The sequence below is a fragment of the Nymphalis io genome, chromosome Z, assembly GCF_905147045.1.
Source record: "Nymphalis io chromosome Z, ilAglIoxx1.1, whole genome shotgun sequence".
NCBI classification, from domain to species: domain Eukaryota; kingdom Metazoa; phylum Arthropoda; class Insecta; order Lepidoptera; family Nymphalidae; genus Nymphalis; species Nymphalis io.
The window spans coordinates 1,150,589-1,176,262 of NC_065918.1; the positions used below are offsets into that span (position 1 = coordinate 1,150,589).

The window sequence follows — 25,674 nt, forward strand, 5'->3', positions numbered from 1 at the left end:
ACATATGACATTAACTTATTACAAAGTTGTCTTAGTTAAAATGTAAATAATTGACATGTACAAACAAACACCAAGAAATATGATGAGATATATAAGTTTTGTTTAACAATACTTCATGAATTAATAGTATTGTTTTTTATATATCAATGACAGTGTTTGAATACAATTTGCTACGTATTTTACTTTAAAGCTGCTTTAATAGTTTGCTACAATCATGTGTGAATTTTACTTTACAATTTTTTATGTATAAAATTTATAAATCTAACTTTATAAGATAAAAGTATACTTACTGGCCACACTTTGAAGTACTAGGCTGCTGGAAATCGTCCATCCCGCGTAGAAAAGCATGGAAACTTCAAGAACTCTAAAATTTACAATCCTTTCTATGCCAGCCAACGTTACTCAAAAACTATTTATTATTCACTCATAACAATCAACACTATAACTTTCCCCCGTATATATTTACAATTATTAACAGTAATGATATAATGTAACTTTAAAATTGACTTATAATAGTTTAATAAGATATTTACTTCGTTTTTAAGTTCACAATATATAATAACTATTAACTTTGCAGATTAGCTGATAATAATATGTCAGCTGTCATTATGAAGTCTGAGAAACACTACAGATGCCATGCAAGTTTTATTTGATTCAGCTGTTAGGTATTCCGAAAAGTATCATATAATAATAAAATACATGACAATTACTAATATAAATTTTGTAGGCGATTTAGTGATTTCTCAATAAAACAAACGTGATAATCATTGAACAATTGAGTTTTTCTAGCAAGTACTTTGCGTTTTCGGTCCTTTTTCAATTAATGCATACAATATTATTGAAAATGAATGTCATACCTGATACCTAATACACAATATGACCCCTTATGTTGTTGTTATTTGACACGATATTTTCCAAGCTCAAAATAATATAGCAACACCGCTAACGAATGCAGTTATTATCTACTACTTGTTTTTAATGCGCTTTATTACGTAATGATTAGTCATTGGTGGAAATTATCCGGAGTCTACCATATCTAGTACCTAACTAATTAAATTGATAATAAATAAATTAAATATATATTAGTGGTAAATAGCGACATTTAACATAATATTTATTTATCAAACACCAATAAGGTTTTTCTTTGTATACAATATTAAGCTTGAAAATAATTTAAAAATTCATTTGAAAAAAGCAAATAGGACAAAGGAAACATGTAACTTACATATTTATTTACTATATTGATTAATACTTAATTATTTCCATTTTATATACGGATTCATGTATAAATAGGGTATCTCTATAGGGTTCTAACTATGTAAAAATATAGGGTAAGTGGTGGTGATTTTTTTCTATCCATACGAAGGAAGAGAAACGAAGCTTATCTTAAAAAAGTAATATAATGTAATGTAATATAAATAGAAAAAAATTTTGAAGGTATTATTTAATCGTCGTGAAAATCAAAGTTAGTAACTTAGTTTTTATAAGTTGCATGTTGTCTTTTATCAAGTAATTAACCCTCTTTATGAATGATTATTTTGACATAAAATATTCCAAAAATATCTGCGGAATCTTATTACATGACCTAGTTACGATCGCTGTGTATTATTCTAAATACAGCGTTCAACAGGTATTTGTATAAACGCATAAATATTTAAATGTAAGTATTCAATCGATCCATCAAGAAAAATCTAGAACATAACTCATGTTCAACATGTTCGGGAAAGTTCAATGACCATTAGATTAGCAAACTAAAATAGACCTTGTCTTCGAGTTTCGTTTGTTCTGTTGAGTTTAACCATCCATAAACCTGTGTGACAATTTCAAACTTGTGTGGCCCTTGTAGCCGGTGGGGCTCATATAATCGTTGTTATACTATAGCATTAACAAGCGTAGAAATATTGCAGACAATAAAAATGTAAAACTATGTATAAGCTATATGAAAAACAGAATCCTTTCCAAATATTTAATATTCATATAGATTAATTTCAATTATCACTTTACAGATTTTAAGTAGCAGTCGCCATTGTTGCTTGTGTGATTAATCTGTACCCTTTCGCAAAATAATGTCGCCAATAGTCTCAAATTAAATTTAATAATTATTCTCGCTGATGTTTACTACAAAATAACTTGTTTTTAGACTGCAGTAGACAATGAAACATTTACAAAACGAATACTTAGGCACTTGTTGTTAAAATAAGTATCGGAACTCAATATTCTATTCTTCCTATTATTTTATAAAATGTAACAACGCATGTTGTACAATTTAACAAATACTCGAATATTCCAAAGATTCATACGGCTAAAACGGCCACATTCAATTTCATTTGAGTTTAGTCCTGTGTCGAATCGTCAGTATCATTCTATTGATAAATAATTAAGGAAAACGACACTCTTATAGGATTCGACATGGACACAAGACGTGAGAAATAGTCCACCGATTTATTTATGGCGACTCACCCTGTTCGGTACATGAACAGAATTATCGATCAAGAAAATGCTATTGCCAGTCTACATAAAATGCATTATAACGAATTAGTTATCATTGTCCCCATGGAACTTGACGAAGTAAATTGTCTAAAATGGTGTTCAGGCGTCGTCGATGCTCCATCAACGGGTCTAACATGTTATATCTTCGTGCTTATTATTACACTGGCACACACACACTTAGTAATCAGCCTTACGACCTTTATATAAAAGTAATATGTAAGGAATAAGAAAATATATTATCAAAAGTATACAGTAGAAAATAAAAACAAATTACACATTTTCAAAGTTTTTAATCCACAATTTGGCATTACTATTGACACAAAGGTGTTTGCTAATTGTCGGATTGTAGACAATATGCATGTAAAATGCAATAAAGCTATGCAAATTATATAAGAACAACCAGTTGTATCTGCCTAATTAATATGATATATTTAACAATTTAGTTTTTTTTCCTTATTAATTATCTTAACATGATCGACGTGTAGGGTACAAGGTAGTCACTTGATATAAATCATTCATATAATAAGAAGTTAATGATTCTATAAAACAATTTGCGTTGCATGTTATTAATTAAAAATATAATAAAGGTTATAAAAAATCTTTTAAATTTTCAAAAAAAGGCGCCGACATACAAGCACACATGCAGCGCGTCGGTGCGTCACTGAGCACGCAGCGAAATTTCGTGGTTTTATCAATAAGCTAATATTGAAATTAATAAGACTTGATATTCTTGGTATTTAATTGTAATTATATTTTTAATATTATTCGTTCGTATAAATTTTATTATCAATAAGAGCCGATGTACTGCACGCATGACGTTCTCCATACATTTGCGATTTTGTGAAGACATTAATTTTTATTAACGTTTCGAAAAATATTTTATATAAAAGTAATATTATTCGAGGAAATAAGTTCATACTTAGTAAAATGAATTAAATTATCATCAAACCAGTACTGAATGATTGTATCAACTTATACATAATATATAAATTGATAAGCACATACTACAATATACTTATAGGAATAATTTATGGAAAGTAGTCCTACTCGTATGAATTTTTCAAAGGACGGCTAAATCATCTCAAAGATGTTGATATTATAACATTATATTGTTATCATTATTTTTTAAATAATTCAATCTGCATTCTCTTTTTATTCCAAAAAGTTTAATTAAAGGAGTTTAAATTTATACAGTAATTTGATTTTTTATCTGTTTTGAATATGTTCTATTATTTAATTTTCATATATGAATTTCTGAAAAGTTTTATTTTATAATTCATACGAGCTTAATATTAAATATATCGACGGAATTGAAAATTTAAAGTGATAGCTAATTTTGTATTTCTATTGTTATAAAATATAGACCGTTAGTATGTAGTATCCATTAAAAATAACTTATATTTATCACCTAAACCGATAGCCCGATATAAAATCTTAAGTATAAACTTAACACTAAAAATAAAGCACAGTTGAATACATAAAAATAATCTAAAAGTTATATTCCAATTAAATATTTAAAAAATCTTATTCAAATTAATCATACAAATTCATAAATTAATGATATTAAAAAGAAAATAAACTCATTATTTCGTTATGAATATTAATTAACCATTAGCATTTAAAGAGTGAATTATTTTTAATTTAATCTTTGTCGGGTATGTTTTTCAATTTATTTCATTCTTGTTTTATTTAATTCTTTGGTAATTTGTGCTAATCGAATCCAGATTATTTTGACAATATCATGTGCTCTTGTTTTTTAATCTGGTACAAAATATTCATATATTTTTAGTACATATCAAATATTTTATGGGTTAAAGTTGTAAATAAAGTGTTGCCAACTTTAATATAAAGAAATTAATTTAAATAATGTTTATGGAATGTTTAACATGTATAATAATTAAAAAACAATTTATAAAGGAATCTCAATTCGTTTTTATGGCAAGTCGACAGTTGGCAACAATGTTTTATAGAAAAATATTGTTAATAGTTCTCTCATTGAAATCAACAAAGACAAGCATTGGATTTTTTTTATCAATAAATAACAAAAGAATTAAAGCGATTGCAGCTTGGCACACGTGTCAGAAGTGAAACATTACTGTATCAGCAACATTTCACTCAGATGTTACATATTATACGTTATATTCGAATTAGGCCCTAAAGTTTTAATTATGTCCAAAGAAGTTTCACTTCAAACAAATTAACGATCAATAAGTATGTAAGAAATAAGATTTTCTATATGAATATTCAATAAGTCAGTAATAATATAGTGAATAGTTAGACCTTAATTTAAAACATGCAGTTTACATTCGTACGTGTACTGTATGAAACAACCTTACCTCTAAATATATCATACATATAAATTTTGATAAATTGACTGACAACTTTAATTTTAATATTGTTAACTACCTCCTTTTTTTTAAATGGCAACACGCTCATACTTCCGTCAAAAACTATCAAAGATATCATATTACAAAATAAACGTAACTCATAATATATAGAAGCAGTGCACAGGAGCTTTAGAGTGGAAGTAATCTATTGTGGGCGCCGTTGCAGCAACCGTTTACTTCTTTGAGTTGGAGGCTTTGTTCACTGCAGTTTCCTTCAAAGGTATCTATAAAATACAAGAATATATCGTTTACATTTTCATTGTATATGTTTTTTTTTCTATAATAACTAATCTTTATCATCATAAATATCGATTTGTGTTTGTGTAGACGAGGAAAAGAACAATAAATGCATTGGAAGATACACAAAGTTGACTTCAAATATAATTTTTTTTAAACGTTTGTTAGATCTTAAGGTTAACAAAATTACACTTACGCTGGCGCGCTGGTCTTCCATACGGCCGGCTTGGGCGCGCATTATAAACGCGAGGAAATCGTCGTCCAGTTGTGGACGTTCCTTGGGCTTCGAAGCCGGTAGCTCGGTACGTTGATCATCCAGTCGGGATCCCTGCAGAAGGCGTTATTTACGATTTTCTATATTAGTGTCATGTTAATATTAGTTTCACTTTACAACCTGCAACTCAAAGTTATAGCATGTAACAAACTAAAATAAGTTTAAATAATAATAATAATAATTGTTCAAATAACCCAATTTGGGCTCTTTATTAAAGCCGTTAGTTGTTTGGATACGATTAAAATTCCAATTGTTAAAAATAATTGGAGCGGTGTATGTCGACCAGGAGCTTACCTTAGGCCGGACGATGAATCTTCTCAAGCCTGACTTTTTGCGTTAATTGCGTTTTTAAAAAAAGGATCAAAGTTTTTACCTGCACTCTGGCAATAATTTCTATAAAATCTTCTTCAGGCCTGGAGCTGGTAGTCTGTAGGGGGCGAAGGCCGGGTAGAGAAGTGGCCTTGCTCACCTTGGGTGTCTTTTCAATAGGCCGCAATTCCGCACGCTGGGAATCAATTCTTTCCGACTGTAGGTTGGAAATCATGTTCAGCATTTCGAGCATTCCATCGGGCCTGTAACAAGAAAATACGAATTGACAACATACGCAGATCGATTTCCATTGATGAATCAATAACGATGCTGCAAAATAAAATAATCATGTTGAAAAAAGGTGCTCTCACGAGAGGAGATCAACAAGGAACGGGGTAGGGATGGATGGCCGAGTGTGAAAATAAATATAAAATTATTATGATTTTTCGATTCGATTTCTCTATCAAAACTTCTTACCAACATTTTTTCATCATTGTTGTGGTTTTAATTTTAACAATAAATTAGAAAAGTTTCGCCACGTGTACTATAAAATCTATTCCAATTATAAAACCGTAGCTGTTTACAAACAAGTTCACGAAGCGGATTTTATAGTATAAAACATCTAATGATCTTTCTGTATTATATTAGAGCCTGATGATGAACAGCGCAATCTTGGCATGGACGAATGATTACGGTTGTATAGATTGAAAATTTTAATAATAATAATATCCTGGGACATAATTCACACACGGCCATCCGATCCCAAACTAAGCAAAGCTTGTACTATGGAAACCAGACAACTGATATACTACATATACTACTTTTATTTTGTAAATACATACTTATATAGATAATTACATTATAAAATTACAATTATATTTCAATTTAACCAGGTGATAATCTAAATATTATGAATTTATAACAATAATATTGATTTAGGAGTTATATTTGAGGCGTCTTTTTTTTAAATTTACTAATCGAACTTCATCTCTGCAACCACATACCATTTTCTGCTCTTTTTCCATCGTAAGACGACATATTTTCAGAAACGAAAAAACGGACGATGTACATAGATTAATAAAAATGTGTGGTTAAGATAAATCGTATGTTGATTAAATTGTGAGTGAAGGTTAAAAGTGAAAATATTTCGTTAACTAGTAGTAAACTGAATTCTAACGAAGTACCAGAATTGTTTTTTTCAGTAGAAGTGTTCAATATTTTCAGTAATTACTTTTAATGACATCGAAGTTATTATCATAAGTTGATTTACAAATTTATTAAAATTTTTGTTCCAAAATGTTTATTGAGATTATTCGGGGGTGAGAACGCCGGTATGCCGTGACAGCAAACGGCATGACGCTTTCTAATGGCGTCATGCTCCCTCCGCGACCGCTCTCAAAGATCTCTAAAAATATTGATATAAAACAACACTGGGTGAGCACTTTAACAATAATGTATATCGCTATGACAGACTAACCTAACAAAACTCATTTGCCAGTAGCAAGCAAACTATTTTATTCAAATTGTAGGTAATAGCAGACTGCTTACTCGTAATTTCTAGAAAGCATATCCTTTAAAAACAATAAAATATTCAGTCGTTAAGAGCGTCGAGTGCTTGGAAAATGTCAACGTTAGTCGCCCAATCGTTTTAGACAAACTTGTTTAGCGCACGTCATATGTAACAAAGGGTAGGTATATTTTGTCTACGTTATTTAAAAATCGTCCGATGTAGGAAGTATAACGTTTAAAACGTCGCTTCCCGTCATCAAACGTGTCATTTTTTTCTATTCCATATCCTTCTTTATCTATATTTTCGGCAGTTTAAAATCTATAAGCAGAAAATAGGATATGGTCTTTAATGTTTATTTGTAAAAACAAATTGAAATTTAAACATCATGTAAAATATAATATTTCCCGTACTACGTCGAATGTGGATCGTTTTTATTTTTTTCAATAGAATTTAAGAACAAACGGAGTTTGTTTATTTTTACTCATGTTGTTTCAATACGATATATTGAAATATGTCAAGTTTTTATTATTTTTATTCGATTGTCGACTTTTTGACACCTTAAGGCAAACATTTGCATAAGGTCTCCTATTGTTCACATCTAACGTTTAGTTTGTAACAATTTATTGGAAAATTAAATAAGTAGAATGATTATCGTCATCAACTAGCAAGTGTGTTTTTGTGTTAGCTATCACTCACATATTACTATTCTATGCACAAAAAAGATACGTATATATATATACAAATCGTATGTAAAACTGTTAATTATGCGTGTCTATCAACCCTAACCGTCAAGTTCAGTATTGTCCGTCTGGAGGTATTGTCAATGATAACTGCATACGATAAACTCTTGGTATCCAATCAGTAGCCAAGCAACGGATACAATTGTACACCGTATGTACCGGGAATTGTACAAACTCACTGCCTTTGATAACAGTATGATTTGATGTGTGAGATAATTAAAGCGCCACCTCGAAGGGACGAACAGGTATGAATAGTGCGTGGATCTAAACGTAAATGTCGCACTGATTAAACATATGCAATGTTTAATCATTGCGACGTTTACGAGTTCTAAAATGTAAGTTCTAAAATGTACAGGAGACATTTCAGAACTTGTACCGCCACACTACTACACTGCTGGTTGATACCTGCATGAAATAAATTTCACTGGACACATGCAGCATTATAAAGCATAAATTAAGCACACAAAATATGAGCGCTTGTTGTCTATATTAGTACTCTAAATCTTGGGTTAAGAAATGGGTAATCTGCCTTATTTCCGTCTACAATTTGGACGAAAGATATTTTTGTCTATTGATCCATTTCTACTTAAAACATTTTTGTATTGATTAAAACATCTCATAATACTTATGTTTCTTAAGATAAAACAAAATTAATGCATGAATTGGCAAAACTATAATTAAAATTAAATGAATGCTATGAATGCGCTATCATGGCGCTGTGAATAGGACTGTCAATGTGTCCGCCAAAAACATCCCGAAGGGAATATCGACCTCGGAGATGTCTCATGAAATGTGCAAGTAGCCTGAAATGTCGTCGATTATGGGTTTTGTCATAAATCAAATCATATATAAATATCATCCAACCCATGTGAGGAATTACATTACTAGTTAGCATTATAATTACGTTAGATTTTATGGTTACTAATTTTCTTTTCCCTCATTTATTTTTATAATATAGTTTTTTTAAAGAAAGGCGGACGAGCATATGGGCCACCTGATGGTAAGTGGTCACCAATGCCCATAGACATTGCAAGAAATGTTAACCATCGCTTACATCGCCAATGAACCAGTAATCTTGGGAACTAGGATGTTATGTCCTTTGTGCCTGTAATTACACTGGCTCACTCACCCTTCAAATCGGAACACAATAATACCAAGTACTGGTGTTTTTCGGTAGAATGTCTGATGAGTGGGTGCTACCTACCCAGACGAGCTTGCACAAAGCTTACCACTAGTTAGTTTTAGATTAGATTTTACATAGTTAATAAATGTATACCTGCATATAAGTTCGTGGTAATAGCGTTGTGTAGTATTATATACATTACAGTCAATGACTGTAGTTAATTAATCTAATAAATAATTTCGTCTCTATCACGCAAACGGTTCGAGGCGAGGTGCAAATGTCCGCGGAAGAATAAATAAAATAACAAAACTATTTTTCGTTTTCAATATGATTTCCCTAAACTTCACAGCGTTTAGTAGATCGGCATAATAAGTTGTTAAACCCAAAAAAACATATAATGTATATATAATTCTCTTCGTTATCTTTGTTTGATGGCTTCTATCAATCTCGAACTTCGAATTCGAAATCTCCGGTTACACTTTTCTTTATTATAATATTGCTGTAGTCACATGTGACTGCAGCTTTTTTAATAGAAGTCAATTTAGAACTAAACGGCTTCGGTTTTGCTCAATATAATATCAGCTGACTATCTTTGTTCAGCCGGAAAATATATGGCTGCGCGATTTTTTTTCTCATACCATTTTTCTGGATAGAACATGATGGTTGAAATATTACTCTTAAACAATTTATTTTGATCATCGGATTAAAAAGTTGTATAATTTTTTTTATGAATTCCTAATTAAAAAAATTGCCTCTCAATCCTGCGGAAATTCGGACCTCCCTTAATAGGTTGAGGTAGGTTTGTTTTATATTTATAATCTATAATACGGTATAAATAGAATAGCCTAAGCATAGTCGTTTTAAGCGTCCGAAAAATTGAGTGCTTCATTTGCTTTGAATCTGCTAAACGACAAATTTTAATAAAATATTTGATACTAAAATAACTTATATAAAAAAGAAAAATATAATAAAGGATGATATTTATGCAGAATATAAATATAGGCAGTCAAAATACGGAACAAATTTACCTTTTAATATATTACCTTTTAACTATCCGATGTAGATTGAATCAAAGTAATAATTATTTCGAAATTACTGTCTCAAACGCTACTGGCTCGGGTCGGCTAATCGTATTAATGTCTGCTGTTTTAATATTTCACTCTCAATCTATAAATAGTAAAAGTATATTTACAATTGTACTTTATTTTTTTGTTAAATATTTACATTTATCAAAAGTAAAGAAATAGCCGGAAAATTCAGTCATACTTGCCTAGGTGTGAATCTGCAATAATCGCTTAAGATACGAGTACACTCAATGAAGATTAAATTCAACGAATTGTGTGTTTAAATTTAAAGATGAAACACAATATAGGTCATTGGTTCACTTATATAGATATTGATAACTTAGTTAAGTTAGACTTATAAAGACTCACCTCCATCAAGGTTAATCTCTAAATAAAAACTTTTAAATTTAATAAAAGCTCGACTTTGAAATAAATATTAAAAGATGGATGGATCATTAATAGGTTTTGATATTCTGACCTCAATTCGATTTCTAGGCATTTTGTGAAATATGCAACAAATGAAATGTATATTTATTATGCACACGAAAATACAATCACACTGATTGTAATCGCCTCCTAGGCTGAATTTGATTGAAAAACAAGGATTAATTATTACTGATGCTTTTAAGCGCTTTTAGTTATTAAATATTCTCCCGCTTCCTGTAATGTTCTAAAGGTGCGACTGTTCGATGGAGTTAAAAACTAGTGAGTTACTATTAGTAATTTCTATTTAACAATTTTTCTGTTTTATTTACTGTATTGAATATCGAGAAATAATAACTTTAATGAATGTTCCTATATGTGATGTATTAATAATTGCAAGTTACATGCCTGGCAGTAAATGTCAACCCCTGTGATTTCAAAACATATGAACATTTCTATGTACGTACGTGTAAGAGGTAATTGATGTTCTCTTTGTAGCGACTCCCCCTTATGGACATTATATAAATGCCATGCGCCCCATTACTAGCTTTCATTTTGTATTTTAAAATTAAAATTGACTTTGTTTGAACCAATGCACCTTGCCCTTTGGAAAATGAAAAATTGTTTTTACCAGTACTGTACACAATATTAAATTAAGTTAATTAAGTTCGATCGTTATAGATATTTTTTTTGTAATAATAAACATAAGTTTTCAGAATACGCTATGGTCTTATTCAAACGTATACAAACGAAAAGCTTTCCTGTACCCTTGATGGAGCAAATAATATATTTTAAATTTAATTAAATCATTTTAGGTTGAAGTAAATGTCTGCGTGCTGGCGGAGCTAAAATGAATAAGTATTTTCAGGTTTGATTTATCTGCGTATTATTTTTAAAATGTTTGTATAAATTCATCATTAAAAAAACGATACTAGTCGTCAAAGTTCTGTTTTCATAGAAGATTAATGATTATCAACCTACCTCTTCTAACTGTTGAATTCAATAATATTCTATAGATGTAAATTTTATCCTGTAATGGATTCAGCATCGAGCTGTAGCCGGCGGTAATACACCGGCTAGCAAATCCTAAGCCTTTTTTTTAATTAGTTGGAGTCAATCTATCTATTTTACCCAACATCACAGTAAAGTAAACTTTACTTAGTAAATTAAAATATGCGAATGAAGTTTTGTTCTATATTGATTACATCAATTTCATCAAAAATTTTTGTAGCGATCATACGTATATAGTGGACGCTGATAAAACGAGAATGAGCATACCAATTGCATTATGAGAACGTTAGTAGAGGTGTGACCCACGTGCACTTTATAAAATTGCACGTACATGGTCACCGATAAGTAAAAATCGAAACTACAAAATTTTTTGGTTCGTTTTAGAGAGCTCTACGTTTAATGAATATAGATGTCTGTATGTATGAATGTAGAATGTCCTTTACTGTATTTTGGTTAAAAATACTTTTAAGGAATAATTTTAGAATCTAATTTATTAACGGTTTATATAGACAATATTTTTTATTCTAATCGTGAGTAGCTAATGTATATATACAAAAAATTATCAAAAGGCGTTCTGTATTTAGCGAGATTTAATTAAAAATTCTAATATTAATTTTCGCGCGCTTAATTCATTTTCAAAAAGATTACATTAATTTAAGCGATTAAATTAATAAAAATTTAAAAATAACAATTAATGTTCTAAGCTGATTAAAAAAAAAAACTATATTTAGTTAAATTCTAAAAAGATTTTAAATTTTACTTGTCGCGAGTCCAATCTTATTTATAAACTTTTAAGATGAAAAATTGGAAGTGAATCATATGTGACGCCGGCCAATATTCAAAATATCACAGTTGCAATGATAAACCTTACGTTTATAATTAGCTAAAGTATATTAAAAGTTTTTAACTTTAATTTTTTGCGAGTTGTAAGAGTAAGACTCCTAAAGTTCTGTAACACATTTTATAAAATATATATGTAAGAAAAACATTAAAATCATCGATCCGGTAAAATATATAAATAAAAATAAAATAGAAAAATCGCTTCAAAATTTTTAAACAAAACAATACTGCAATACCTCTTTTTAAAATATTACCGCTCAGTTAATATTATATTTATATAATTAATTTTAAAGTCGCAATTGAAAATAAAATAATAAAAAAAAAACAAAAAAGATTAAACAGATATTTATGAAAATGCTGAAAGTAATATTCGCCGATATTTGACTTTCGCTGCGATTATTTTACAATTATTTGGAATAACGCATAGAAAAATAATTTTAAATTTTACTTACGTATCTGACGTTTCACTGGGTGTCTTGACATCTTTCGTGACGCACAAGAACGACCCCATTATGTTAAAATATATGTTAAATTGAATATTTGAAATTTAAAAACATTTTGAAATTTGTTCAAATACGGAAATGGTAGTCGGTTAGTGCATCCGCGAGGACGACTCTAGCCGGAATGAGAGCCTAGGTATCCTATGATATGTGCGCTGGTGCACACAGCTCGGGCAAGTGCGAATTGTTCGCTTTGTGTGCGCTTACCGGGGTCGCTTAACCCGCGCAGCGTACCTGGCGACTAATTTAGTTATATATTGCTTTTCATTTACAAACGATATCGACTTTTCTCTTGAACAATAATAATATAAATATATCTTTTGTTAAATTGTAACAATATTCATTATTTTATGATGATCTTCATTAATAGCGTTTTAATGAACTGGAATTAGAACTATTTTACTCTCTTAATTATCTTTATATATGTTAGAAATTAAATTGTTATTTTAAATATTATTTATCATTATTTGATGAAAACTCGAATATTAAAATCACTATGTTTTTACGAATAGGATTAGAACCAATATTATTTTTTTAATTTTTCTTATTGAATGTTCTATTTTTAATTTTTATAGAAGATTAAATATGTATATATACCTCACAGCACGTATTATTTATTTGTTTGTACGTAAATTATTTTATGATATTTTGGAACTGTTACATTAGCATAACACGCAAACAGAGTTCTAAGTGGCCCGATCACTTAAACCCACCCGACCGTTTAGAACAAATGACAAAATGTAATTTGTTTATAGTTTTACAGTTCCATTGATAATTAAACCGTTGAAGGCATAATTATCTATCAAGTTATTTTATACTGAAATAGCCAGTGAACATAAGCGAAGGGTGATAAGTTAATAATAATCTAAAAATTAAGTGATTCTGTAATAAGTACAATATGTTGGTGCTCGTGTGGCATTAATTTAAAAAATGTATAATTTTTGTATCAACTTTCGGAAATATACTTATCTGTTATTATAATGATGGAATTAATTGATTCGCCTATTATTGCCTACAGGATCTTACGGGAAGTTTAAATTTTTAATATTAGAATACGATTTGAAGATCTTAGAAGAAGAAGATATTCGAGAAATAATAATACGATACATAAATGTTCAGATTTATAAAAAAAAACCTAAGTGTCATTAGCGATTAAAAGTCTGTTGAGCCGTTTCCGTCGCTTCGTTACCTTATATCTCACTGGTGAAATATTGAGACCTAAGTTACGCTGACATGCTATTTTGATGCTTACAGCCTATGTATGTTATAATTTGTGTAGTCAATGTCGTATATTATTTTCTCAAACTTTGTAATATTTTTCTGCGGTGTATTTCGAATAGACAGAATAGCACAGATAACCTAATTCAAAATATATTTTAGAAAATATATATTGAGAAAAAAGTAAATATTTGAAAATAATAACCTAAAAACAGATATATATATATATATATATATATATATATATATATATATATATATTTATATTGTTTTAAAATACTGGTGGTAGAGCTTTGTGCAAGCTCGTCTGGGTAGGTACCACCCACTCATCAGATATTCTACCGCAAAACAGCAGTACTTGTTATTGTTGTGTTCCAGTTTGAAAGGTGAGTAATTACAGGCACAAGGGACATAAAATCTTAGTTCCCAAGGTTGGTGGCGCATTGGCTGTATAAGCGATGGTAGACATTTCTTACAATGCCAATGTCTAAGGGCGTTTGGTGACCACTTCCCATCAGGTGGCCCATACGCTCGTCCGCCTTCCTTTTCTATAAAATATATTAATAATTATAATAATAATAATAATTACTACAGTACAGTACAGTAACAGCCTGTAAATGTCCCACTGCTGGGCTAAGGCCTCCTCTCCCTTTTTTTTTTTTTTTGAGGAGAAGGTTTGGAGCTTATTGCACCACGCTGCTCCAGTGCGGGTTGGTGGAATACACATGTGGCAGAATTTCAATGAAATTAGGCACATGCAGGTTTCCTCACGATGTTTTCCTTCACCGTAAAGCACGAGATGAATTATAATTACAAATTAAGCACATGAAAAGTCAGTGGTGCTTGCCCGGGCTTGAACCCACGATCATCGGTTAAGATTCACGCGTTCTTACCACTGGGCCATCTCGGCTTACTAGCATAAATCAAAATAAAATCTTACAATATTGTTTATTATGTATATATAGTGACACAACTATATCTTATACTTGTAAATATTTTAATAAAAAGTGTTTCTATTCGCAAGCCTTGTTCAATTTGTTTTGATATTTTTCTTTACGCTTTTTTGAATGCTCATGAAGAAAATACGTAATCAGAGTTGAATAAAAACATGATTCTGTTATTCATAAAATTTGTCTGCGTGAATTCTGTTGTCGCCATAAAATGAAGAGTGCATGTAATTCCGCATGGCCGGGTAAATGTTTATTTCCTTTTTGAAAACGTGAAGGTAATACAGTTTTATATTGTGTCCAGACGATATACGCTTTTCGTCAAAGCGACCTTTGGCAAGGGTTGTGGTGAGAATAAATGATCAGACTTCTTATATTATAAGGTTTTTTACAAAATATAAGCATATTTTGTAATCATTTTCAAATTAATTGTTCAGAGTTTCTGCTTACTGTAGCTTTCAATAATAATAATAAGTATAATTAAATATACGAGTTCATTTATAATATTAAAAAAATATACTTCTTTGTTTGTCTCGTATGCGTCGTATGATTGAAAAAAATAAGTAAAGTTTCATCAACAAATGATAACTATACGGCAAACGCAAGTCGTATCGAAAAAAGAAAAAAGCATTGCAAAGCACGTAGGTTAATAGTTTTCAAAATACAATCATTTTTGTATTATCTTATTTTAATTTAATAATAGGTATGCGTCTCAACTTTATTTAATAATACGAGGAACGTTTATCTCAACCGAACCTCGCGGGAAATCAAATCCAGACAAGTATCTACCATATTCCAAGATTCAAAAATCTTCAAGTGCCTCATTAAGATTTATAAATCATCATCAAGATGAAGCTTGGCGTATATTTGCAGTAACGAAACGTACCAACCGGCTGTGCAACACGTAACACAATGGAATTCACGCCAATCTTTCTTTAGAGGAGGCCTTCGACCAGTAGTAAGACTTTGATAGGCCGTTTCTTTAATGTATTTTCTGTCAGGTACCAGTGATTTTGCAACTAACTTCTTATGAAATTTTGCGAATGTCAAGAAATTCAACAGATTTTTTCTTACAATGTATATAAAAAAATAATGCATTTTAAAAGTAAATGATACATTTAATAGACGAAATACTTAAAATTATATATAAATACTTTTAGAGTTATATCGAAAAGCTATAGTTATACGTGCATGTAGTTACACCTGTCTTTCTTAATATTTTTTTTTCCTCGTGGCCGGAAATTACACTGGCTAACTCACCCTTCAAACCGGAACACAACAATACCAAGTACTGCTGTTTTGCGGTAGAATATCTAAATAAATAAATATCGAAAACAATTGCCAGTAATTTGAAATGTCGTTGTCTATGCCACGTTTATCTATAATATTTTTATAAAGAGGAAAAATTTGTATGTTTCGACGCTCTATTGCAAGAAATACCAATCCGAGTTAGAAAATAATTTTTGCTTTGAAAAAGCGATTATTATTATTGAGGAGATAGATAAGGCAGAGGCTGTATTGCACGCCACAAAAAATAGTAATAAATCCGCGGGCGGTATTTCATAAAACTTCATTTAAAATGCGACGAACGACGACAAATAGAATACATTGTTTCTGTTTTAAATATTTGTATACTTTTCATACAAGCACTTTGTATAATTTTACTAGCCAATCATGCTGTCATGTCATTTATGACAAAGGGTTCAGCAGCAGTTACGATATTACAGAATCATGGCTATTCCGATGTTTGCTTTCCGCGACGAAACAAACTTTAAACCAAAACTACATAGACATAGGAACTGAGGTTAAAGAAGTTATGTAGAATACTTATGTAAATATTGGAAATTGATTTATACATATAAAAAAAAACTGTCTCCATGAGTAACGAAATCGCAGGATGTTTATAATTAACGCGTTAAATATAGCTAATGTCTAATATCTAATCCGAATAAGGTGTTAACATTCAATTACATTCTTATTATTCATTCAATAAGACACTCATCAAATATTCTACATTTCTTACAATGCCACTGTCTATGGGAGTTGGTGACCACTTACCATCAGGTGGCCCATATGCTCGTCCGTTGCTAAAAACACGCGTTTAACGAAGACTGAAGTTAGGACTATTCCTAGCTTCTAGCTCTAGGAAGTTAGGATATATTTAAGGACTATTATGTATCCAATGCAAAAATATACCTGAGGTTTCTACATAAAATGCAATGTGACGCTGGTGTCGGCCGACTGCTTGCTATATTTTTACTTTTTATAAACTACGACGCATAATCAAGCTTGCGATTTAATAACGGGAACGCGTTGCCGCCGTCCCAGACTCTGATTTTATGATTTGTTGGATTTCTGCCACTTGATATCATTATATTAAGCAATTCTGGAATTTATTTGAACAAAATGAGACTTCTATACGTATTAATGGGATTGAATTTCTTTCGCGAATATGATAATCGGGTGTTCATGATGACGATCCTCATGACCGATCGCCGCGATCGTCATTCCCAATGGGACCTAGCCAACTGTTCCTTTGCACCGCACCTCAATGAACCTCATTATGTATCCACTCGACCAACGAAGCAGCCAAAAACTGCTCTTCTGTTAATTACTATCCATAATACTGATTGTATATATTTCACTCAAATCTTAGGTTTTGTGCCAAAATGGGTATTTCCAAGAGAAAATTTATCAACTACATAATAGCTTATAGCTATATTTTGCGATGCTACTTTTCTCCGTGCTACGTACGTTCTAAGAAAACAACGACAGCTCGACGCGTAGCTTCGTAGCTCGTACTTTATTAATACGTTGTACTTATGCCAATGCGTAGCGTATTAAAGCTTCGATACTAAAAGTGCGGCGTTACGTAGAAAGGGTAACAGTAAACTTATGATGTTATTTTAAATTTTTACATGTTTTTTTTTTTTATTTATCGTAAATTGTAAATTTTTATCAACTTTAAAAAATAATTTGTTATTTTGCACACTCATAAAACACGATGGCAATGTAATAAAATTGTAAAAATAATAATAAAATAGTTTTATTATTACGTTAACTATATTTCAATATTTACTTTATCGTCATTTTATTTTACTTTAACTACTGTAAGAAAGCGTAGTAAATTAATAGTTTAAACTTACTCGATACACTATTATTTATATTAATATATTACAGTTGGCATTTTGGCAGCATTTTTTGAAATTACAAACTAAAAACAATTCAATTTTTGTTTGAAATAGGAATTCGCTCTACAATCAACATTGAATTTTTGAAAATATTTTCTCTTCCATAAATCTATTGTCTCGTTTTCTGTTTGTCTGGCCGACCAGAAATGTTATACCTACCCTCTTTGTAACGTGACGACAATCAGTCTCCGTGAAATTTACTTTAATAATACTTATAGGAATAATACACCCGTACCTTATTTAATGTGTGGATATCAATGAATACTAAAAGTGAGCTTTTTATCATGTATACGTTATATATAATGTTTTTTTTTTAAACAAAAAAAAATGTTTTTTAATAGGTAAAGGTTTAAAATACATGCTTTTGATATTTTAAAATAATAAGAAATACTGTATGATTGATTATATAAAAATTGTAAAGTATTGACTTTATGTCGAAAATGTGGTATTTTAAATTTAACTTCATTTCGAGTAGTATCAGTACCAATTAATAATTCAAGTGCGGTGAGTTTTCTTATAAATTTTAAATCATTTCCCGCTAATTCCATAAGCAAAGCAAATGAAAACATTTAAGTTTTTCAAGATACGCTACCGCTTCATACGTATTGTGCAAAAGTTACATCGAAGTGATAATGCAATTGGTTAAACCAGAAAATCGACAACGATAGTCAGTTTTGATATAACGGGTACTTTATTTTCTGACAAAACAAAATTATCTAATAATGGTATGAATAGCCGAAAAATAAACATTATTGGTTACACATTAATCCTTTATGGATAATCGAAGGGTATCGCCAAGTACGTTTTTCTTTTTGTTGGTGCGGTATTTTCAAGGACAGAATATTTTATTTAAAAACTTATGATGGAACGGTAACATCTTTTAAATATGAAATATTAAATAAACAATTTGAAGAACTCGACGACCTGTCATTCTTTTGAAAAAATGGAGCCCCAGTAAGAGATGTTGATTCAACGGTTTGGTAAATTAAAAAATAATCATTGCAACGGATAGTCCTGTGCCGTGACCAGCGAGGTCACCGGATCTAACCTTCTTAGATTATTTTCTCTGGGTGTGTATGTAAAAAAGGGAATTTACAAAGACCCGTAATTAATAAATTAACTAATGACTGACTTCAAACGATTTTTGGAGAATTTGTAAGCGAAATTTGGAAAATTTGTAATATTGTAATGCTTAATACAGTAATAACTATAAGACGTTAAAACCAGATATGTATTGAAAAAAATGGCATGTCTTTTTAAACAGTAAAGAACAACAATCAGTTAAGGTTTCGTAAGGAAGGTAAGACTTTGTTAAAAATAAAATCTTTCCTTGTGTGTGTTTTTATTTTCGTAATCAACGCGTTCGATTCCTAGCTAGGAATATTGATTTATCAATATACCAATGATACAGTTTTAGTTTTTATCAAAATCGAGCCCAGACTCCTTTAAGTATTATTCGCTATAAAGTTTCGGTTTTGCCTAACTACGCCCACTTGAAAAATAATCTATATAATAAGCAAAATCATCAGTAACATTTTGCAATTTATCCCACGCAAGGAGAGCGTACTGACGTATTTGTCGCCGTCACCGAATTAATCTTAATTTGAAATATTTCACTCGAAGTTAGAAACATGGAAATAATATTATTATTAACTGGGATCGCTTTTGTTTTGAGATCTAATAGTGAATTGTTCTGCGTTGCGAATACTGAGCTCTGACGCTTCGCTGTATTTCATACGAACAATCATGGTACGCAGCGCGCACCTAATGAACTAGGAGACCAGGGAGAAGAAGCAGGGAGTATGAAGGCATCGGAGCGCTGGTGTGACAATGTGGCGTAGCATTTCTTCTTCATTGATTGGTAAGGAACAATATTACAGACAGTTTACCAACTGCATCGACGCGAAATATATGAAATACGGGCAACATGATGTTGCCTATTTTCAGGGAATTACAAATTGTTTTCGTGTGGTTTCAGACGTAAAATTCTAGTTACTTGTACATTTACATTCCGAGCGACCTAATTAACGTTAAGCTATTTGGATGTCGACACCATCCAGAGGATGGAACACGTGAATTTTAACCAAAGATAGCCGGTTTAAAGCCGGACAAGTACCACTAAATTTGCATGTGTCGAATAAAAATGTTCCACATGTGTATCTGCTAACCTCTATGGGCTAGGTGGAGTAAGCTCCGTTAAACTTTATCATCGAGTTGAGGAGGCGTTAGCACAGTAGTTTGAGATGTGAAGGCTTTTTTTTATACAATAGGTAGTCGGTCGAGCATATGGTCCACCTGATGGTAAGTGGTCACCAACGCCCATAGGCATTGTAAGAAATGTTAACCATCGCTTACGTCGCCAATGCGCCATCAACCTTGGGAACTAAGGAACTATGTTATGTCCCTTGTGCCTGTAATGACACTGGCTCATTCACCCTTCAAACCGCGGCACAAAAATGCCAAGTACTACTGTTTTGCGGTAGAATATCTGATGAGTGGGTGGTACTTACCCAGACGAGCTTGCACAAAGCCCTACCACCAGTAGAAGGTGAAGTGACTGATACTTCTATCGAGATTTAATAGAGAAAAGTAACTTATAGTTCACACAAACAATCGCGAACGCTAACTTATCGATAATAAACGAACACATTTGAAGTAGGGCAATCTCAAGTGTTTTATTTACACATATTATTATCTTTAGAATAACGACACTGCGATGAGATTAATATATATAAAAAAATATTTATTTATATAATGGCTTGAGTATACAATATTATAAATATCAGCCGAAAGACGTCCTCTGCTGGACAAAGGCCTCCCCCAAGGACATCCACGCTGGCCGGTCCTGCGCCGCCAGGGCTGCCGGGGACTAGGAGCCGTGGTTTAGTTGTGCGAATCATTGGGGGGATATGCCACGCTTGGCAGACGGGTTGGCGATCGCAGTAAGTTAGTCAAAGTACTCAGAGAGACGCTGCTGGCCGTTCTCTGGTGTATATTCCCTCGGGTCGACTTCTACGCCCCCCACGGGATGAGCTGGGGTGGTGATATTCGTCGCCGTCACCACACGGCAAATTACACAGTACATAGCTCTTAGTAAAAAAACATAAAAATGTATTTTAAATTATAAAAATATAAACAGAGAGAAACAAACAGTTAAATAACAATAAATAATATATTGTCATTTAACGTTTAAATATTTTAAAATTAAATTAAATTTTAGAAGCGATAATTGTATTATGAGTCTTATATACAAAAACGATTACCTTTCTTCAGTAGGTAGTGACATTACGCGTTAATTATTTATTTTACACTTTCAACAATTTACAAATGTAACAAATAAAGACAAACATTATCCCATTAAAAGTCCTGATACTGAAATGACTGTTAAGAAACTTGTGCTTGTGCCACTGAGACGACGTGTTCTAAAAATGCCTGAACAATGGTTGCGTGATATACGTGATGTTCAGCGATTATTTTAGATAAGATCTGTTACGTGGCGGCTTTTTCGATCAGAGATAACGCTTTTGTTTGCACAATTTTTGTTCACAATACCATTTAACAGGTCAATGTTCTAGTGCAATATAATATCACAACGACTAAGGGGATTTCTGCTTGAATGATTTTACGAGTATTTCGTATTAGATTTACTTAACAATAAATACTGTTAAGTTTTAGAAATCACGTCACCTGTTATTATACGCATTGTCTCGCTGCGTAGCCCCCTCCGACACACGGATCTGTCTCGGTCAGGGTGCGGGAGCCCTCCCACACCTATAGAGGGTCAATGCTCGACCGCTGGCCTTTGTCATTTTAACCGTCATATTTAACATATGCGAAGAATGTTTTCGATAATGAAAGAATATTATGTAATGTAAAATTTCAATGAGTTTTTATTATAAACGTTAGACATATAACATTTCAGAGATGATACGAAGTGTATTATATATAAATACCTGGACGATCCAGCTTCGCTCTGCTCTAATAATATTAGTTATAAAACATGTTTTTTATGGAGACTTGTGGTTCTTAAGGAATGACACCAGTGTAGATAAACGTAAAAATCAAAATCTTATCTTTATACAAAATTTAAACTAAATTTTTATAGGCGTTTCCGAGATACGAAATGAATTATGTATACAAGAATTAAATGTAACCGCCTGCAAATGTCCGATAGCTGCGCTTAGGTTTCCTCGCTATGTTTTCTCTCACCGCCGAGCACAAGATGAATAATGAAGACAAATTAAGCACATGAACTCGGAATCGTCGGTTTAAATTCCCGTCTTTTAATCACGCAGTCATCACGGCTATTCAACAAAAAGAATTTCCAATATTTTAGTATTATAAAATTTTAACCAGTATTTAAAAACTTTCTACATTACTACAGATGTAGTTAGAAAGGCCATAGGCTATATAACATCACCCTATGGCCAATAACAGAGTAGCATCAATATGAAAAAGGGGAAAAATTATTCCTTTTTGAGAGCTTCCGTTGCGTGCGCTGCTGCGTAAACGGTTAAAGTTATGCAACAATCAAGTATGACGGAATTGGAAAATAAAAAGTTCTAAAAAAAAGGTCCGTATATGTCTGTCTTTTAAGGTTGACTCACTATAATAACCTTTTTTATGGTAATCAAATTTGTTCTAAAAAAATGCATTATTTGCGAAGTCGTTTGTCGAAGATATCTCGATGAGATCGTAGACAATTTTTAGTACTTTTTATAGTTTTGACATATTATTTTTAACGGCCTAATCAACTAGGCTGTTTGAAAATACTCTTACTTGAATATTTGTTTTAGGTTTGTAAATATCTTTGTGAGTTAAAGTTTATAAGTTACGCAGGTACTTCGTTTCATCATCGCGTAGATTTTCTTTTCATTATTTTGTTAAATGAAAATTATACTTTTAGTCGGTTTTTAAAGGTTAGTTGATAATAATAACTAATTTTTTAAATACAGATTTACCTTTCAGTTAAAGGATACAATTTCCTGTGAAGGTATCGTTTGCACTCACACAATAAATAAATAAAGAACCGGAACAGACAATCAAGTATATCAGACTATATTTATGGGAATACTGTTTTATCATGGCCAATTATATGTTGCCGAATCAAGATCCAGGTGCAGCAAAAATTAATACATACAACCATCCCACGAAAATAAAACTAAAAATGTTGTATATACTTAAATACTATAAGTCTGCTCTTAGTGATTTCTATCTTCTCTTTTCTCAGCTAATATAATATTATATAAATTCGCAACTTTGTTATTACACTACTTTTTTAAACTAACATAGATCAAGCTAGCAGTAGGCAGGCTAGGCGCTATAGGAAAAATCACGGTAGCCGCGTCTGTGTTACGGCCTCCATAATCCATATCCATATGAACTGAACAGCTATCTTTGTTTTTTATACGAATGAAAAAAAACATATTAAATACGTAACTAGGTACCAATAGTATTTTTTATTTTTATTCGATGCAATAAGTTTTATATTACTTTGTAATGTTATAATTAAAAAAACAAGCGGCTATTTTTCGGCTTATCCATATTTAGCTAAATCATTGATGAATAAACGATTACAAAAAATGCTGTGAAAAGTTTATTATCAATTCATAACCTGGCCCTCAGCGGGGTCCACGCGCGAACGCCATCAATAAATCGCCTTGCACGTTTTAGGTAGAAATAATTATATCCTCGCATCGCCAATAATACTGGTGGTGTTTAAAATCCACGAAAGCGGTGGATCAAAGGCCTTTGTGAATCGAAAATAAAATGAAAATACGCTTTAATTTTAAGTCAATCAAAGTCAAATAAGCACAACAATTTTAAAATTATTTAAGTCTGTAATTGAAATTGAGCTTTTAAAATAAGTTTTTTTCACATAGTTAGTTTTATGTGTTTCATCATAAATAAATAAAAATCCACGAAATATTGCATATTCGAAGAATTTAATTATGATGTTGAAATTGAACGAAATGTTCGGTCAGTGAGTTGAATCCTCCATTCAACTCATTCGTATTTGATCAATAAGACGTAATATAGTTTATAGAAATTTAGATTACATTTACTTTACTCAAATATGTAGCGAGCTTCTATAATAATAATAATCATGTCCTCCTGACCGATTTCAGCCACGGCAGCCAATCTCAATAGAGATTAGCCAACTGCGCAGGAGATATTATAGTGCACAAGTGTGTGCGCAAACACAGTTGCACTCTCTCTTCCCTCACTCTCATAATCCGATGGGACGGCAATCCGACACGACCGGAAAGAGTTCAGGCGTAGGACAAACTGATTTACGTGCTTTCCGAGACACGTGAGAGTACATACTTCCAACTTCCAGACTCCGGGCTGCTACTGAGAATATTCTGACAGAAAAACTCAATAACTTTTTTATTGGCCCGACCTGGGAATTGAACCCAGGAACTCCGGTTCTGCGGTCTTACATCAAGCCACTAGACCAACGAGGCAGTCAATTAGACGAGGCAGCTTCTACATTGAGGTACGATAGATATTGGCATATGTTATATTGATATATAGATATTAGGACTTGTATAAACTCACAGGACCTCGGGGTTTGCGGGCTAATATATATCTAGCCACTAGAGCAACGAGGCAGTCACATATCAACATAATATATATATTAATACATATTTTCAATACTAACACTTAACGCATTTATTATACATTATATAATTTATTTCATGATAATTCATAACATTTCCTATTTGGTGGATACAACAAAATAACATTCGAAGTCATGGCCTCTACGCCAAATCCGTACGGCAAAGTCAAGAACTAAAGCAGCTTAAGACTAAGTGCTACATAGATAAGTTATGGTAAAACCGTTAATTGGAACGATGTTAAAAGCGTGACTTAAACCACGCGACTAGTATAGTAAGAAGCTTATTGTGGCGAGCGAGTGAAGGATAAATACTACTGACCTGTAATTTTTACAACCCATTAGAAATATTTTTTTTACATACGAATACAATTTACGAATTAAATGTCAATGCTGAGTTTATTTTATGTTTAAGTTAAAATAATATCACATACACATCATCACATATTTATAAATACAATTTATCAAACTACCGAAAGGACGATAATTTCATTAACATATTCATTAATTATCATCCTAGTAATTTGATAAATTTCACTTATATTATATACATTTTTGTTATAATATCAGTCTGTTTAACACATTAACAATTCCTTACATCGCCAATCTGACATGAACCTTGGAAACTAAGATGTATGTGAAATTTCATCAGCTCACTCACCCTACCGACCGGAACACAACAATACCGAATATTGCTATATAGCGTTAGAATATTTGACGAGCGGATGGTATAGAGTAAAAAAAGCTACAACTAAGTAAAATCGTATTTGAAAATCTAAAAAGAAAGAAAA

General features: G+C 31.5%; 2 protein-coding genes across 4 annotated transcripts in view; both read right to left on the bottom strand.

Annotated features, from left to right (window-relative positions):
- LOC126780192 (protein cycle) overlaps positions 1–548 on the bottom strand; it is an 84,237-nt gene extending 83,689 nt beyond the window's left edge. For both annotated transcript variants that reach the window (XM_050504448.1, XM_050504449.1), the window contains exon 1: positions 291–548. In XM_050504448.1, the coding sequence (XP_050360405.1) occupies positions 291–331 (41 nt within the window). In that variant the 5' untranslated portion in view covers positions 332–548. The remainder of the gene's footprint in view (positions 1–290) is intronic.
- Positions 549–2,760: 2,212 nt separating this feature from the next.
- The window catches only part of LOC126780199 (G-protein-signaling modulator 2), a 45,609-nt gene continuing 22,695 nt past the window's right edge, over positions 2,761–25,674 (bottom strand). Inside the window, exons 8-10 of one of the 2 annotated variants that reach the window (XM_050504464.1) lie at positions 5,858–5,960; positions 5,311–5,442; positions 2,761–5,101 (exon numbers count right to left, since the gene is read on the bottom strand). In XM_050504464.1, the coding sequence (XP_050360421.1) occupies positions 5,051–5,101; positions 5,311–5,442; positions 5,858–5,960 (286 nt within the window). In that variant the 3' untranslated portion in view covers positions 2,761–5,050. Of the gene's footprint in view, positions 5,102–5,310; positions 5,443–5,761; positions 5,961–25,674 lie in introns of both variants that reach the window. The other variant, XM_050504463.1, reaches the window with a different exon arrangement.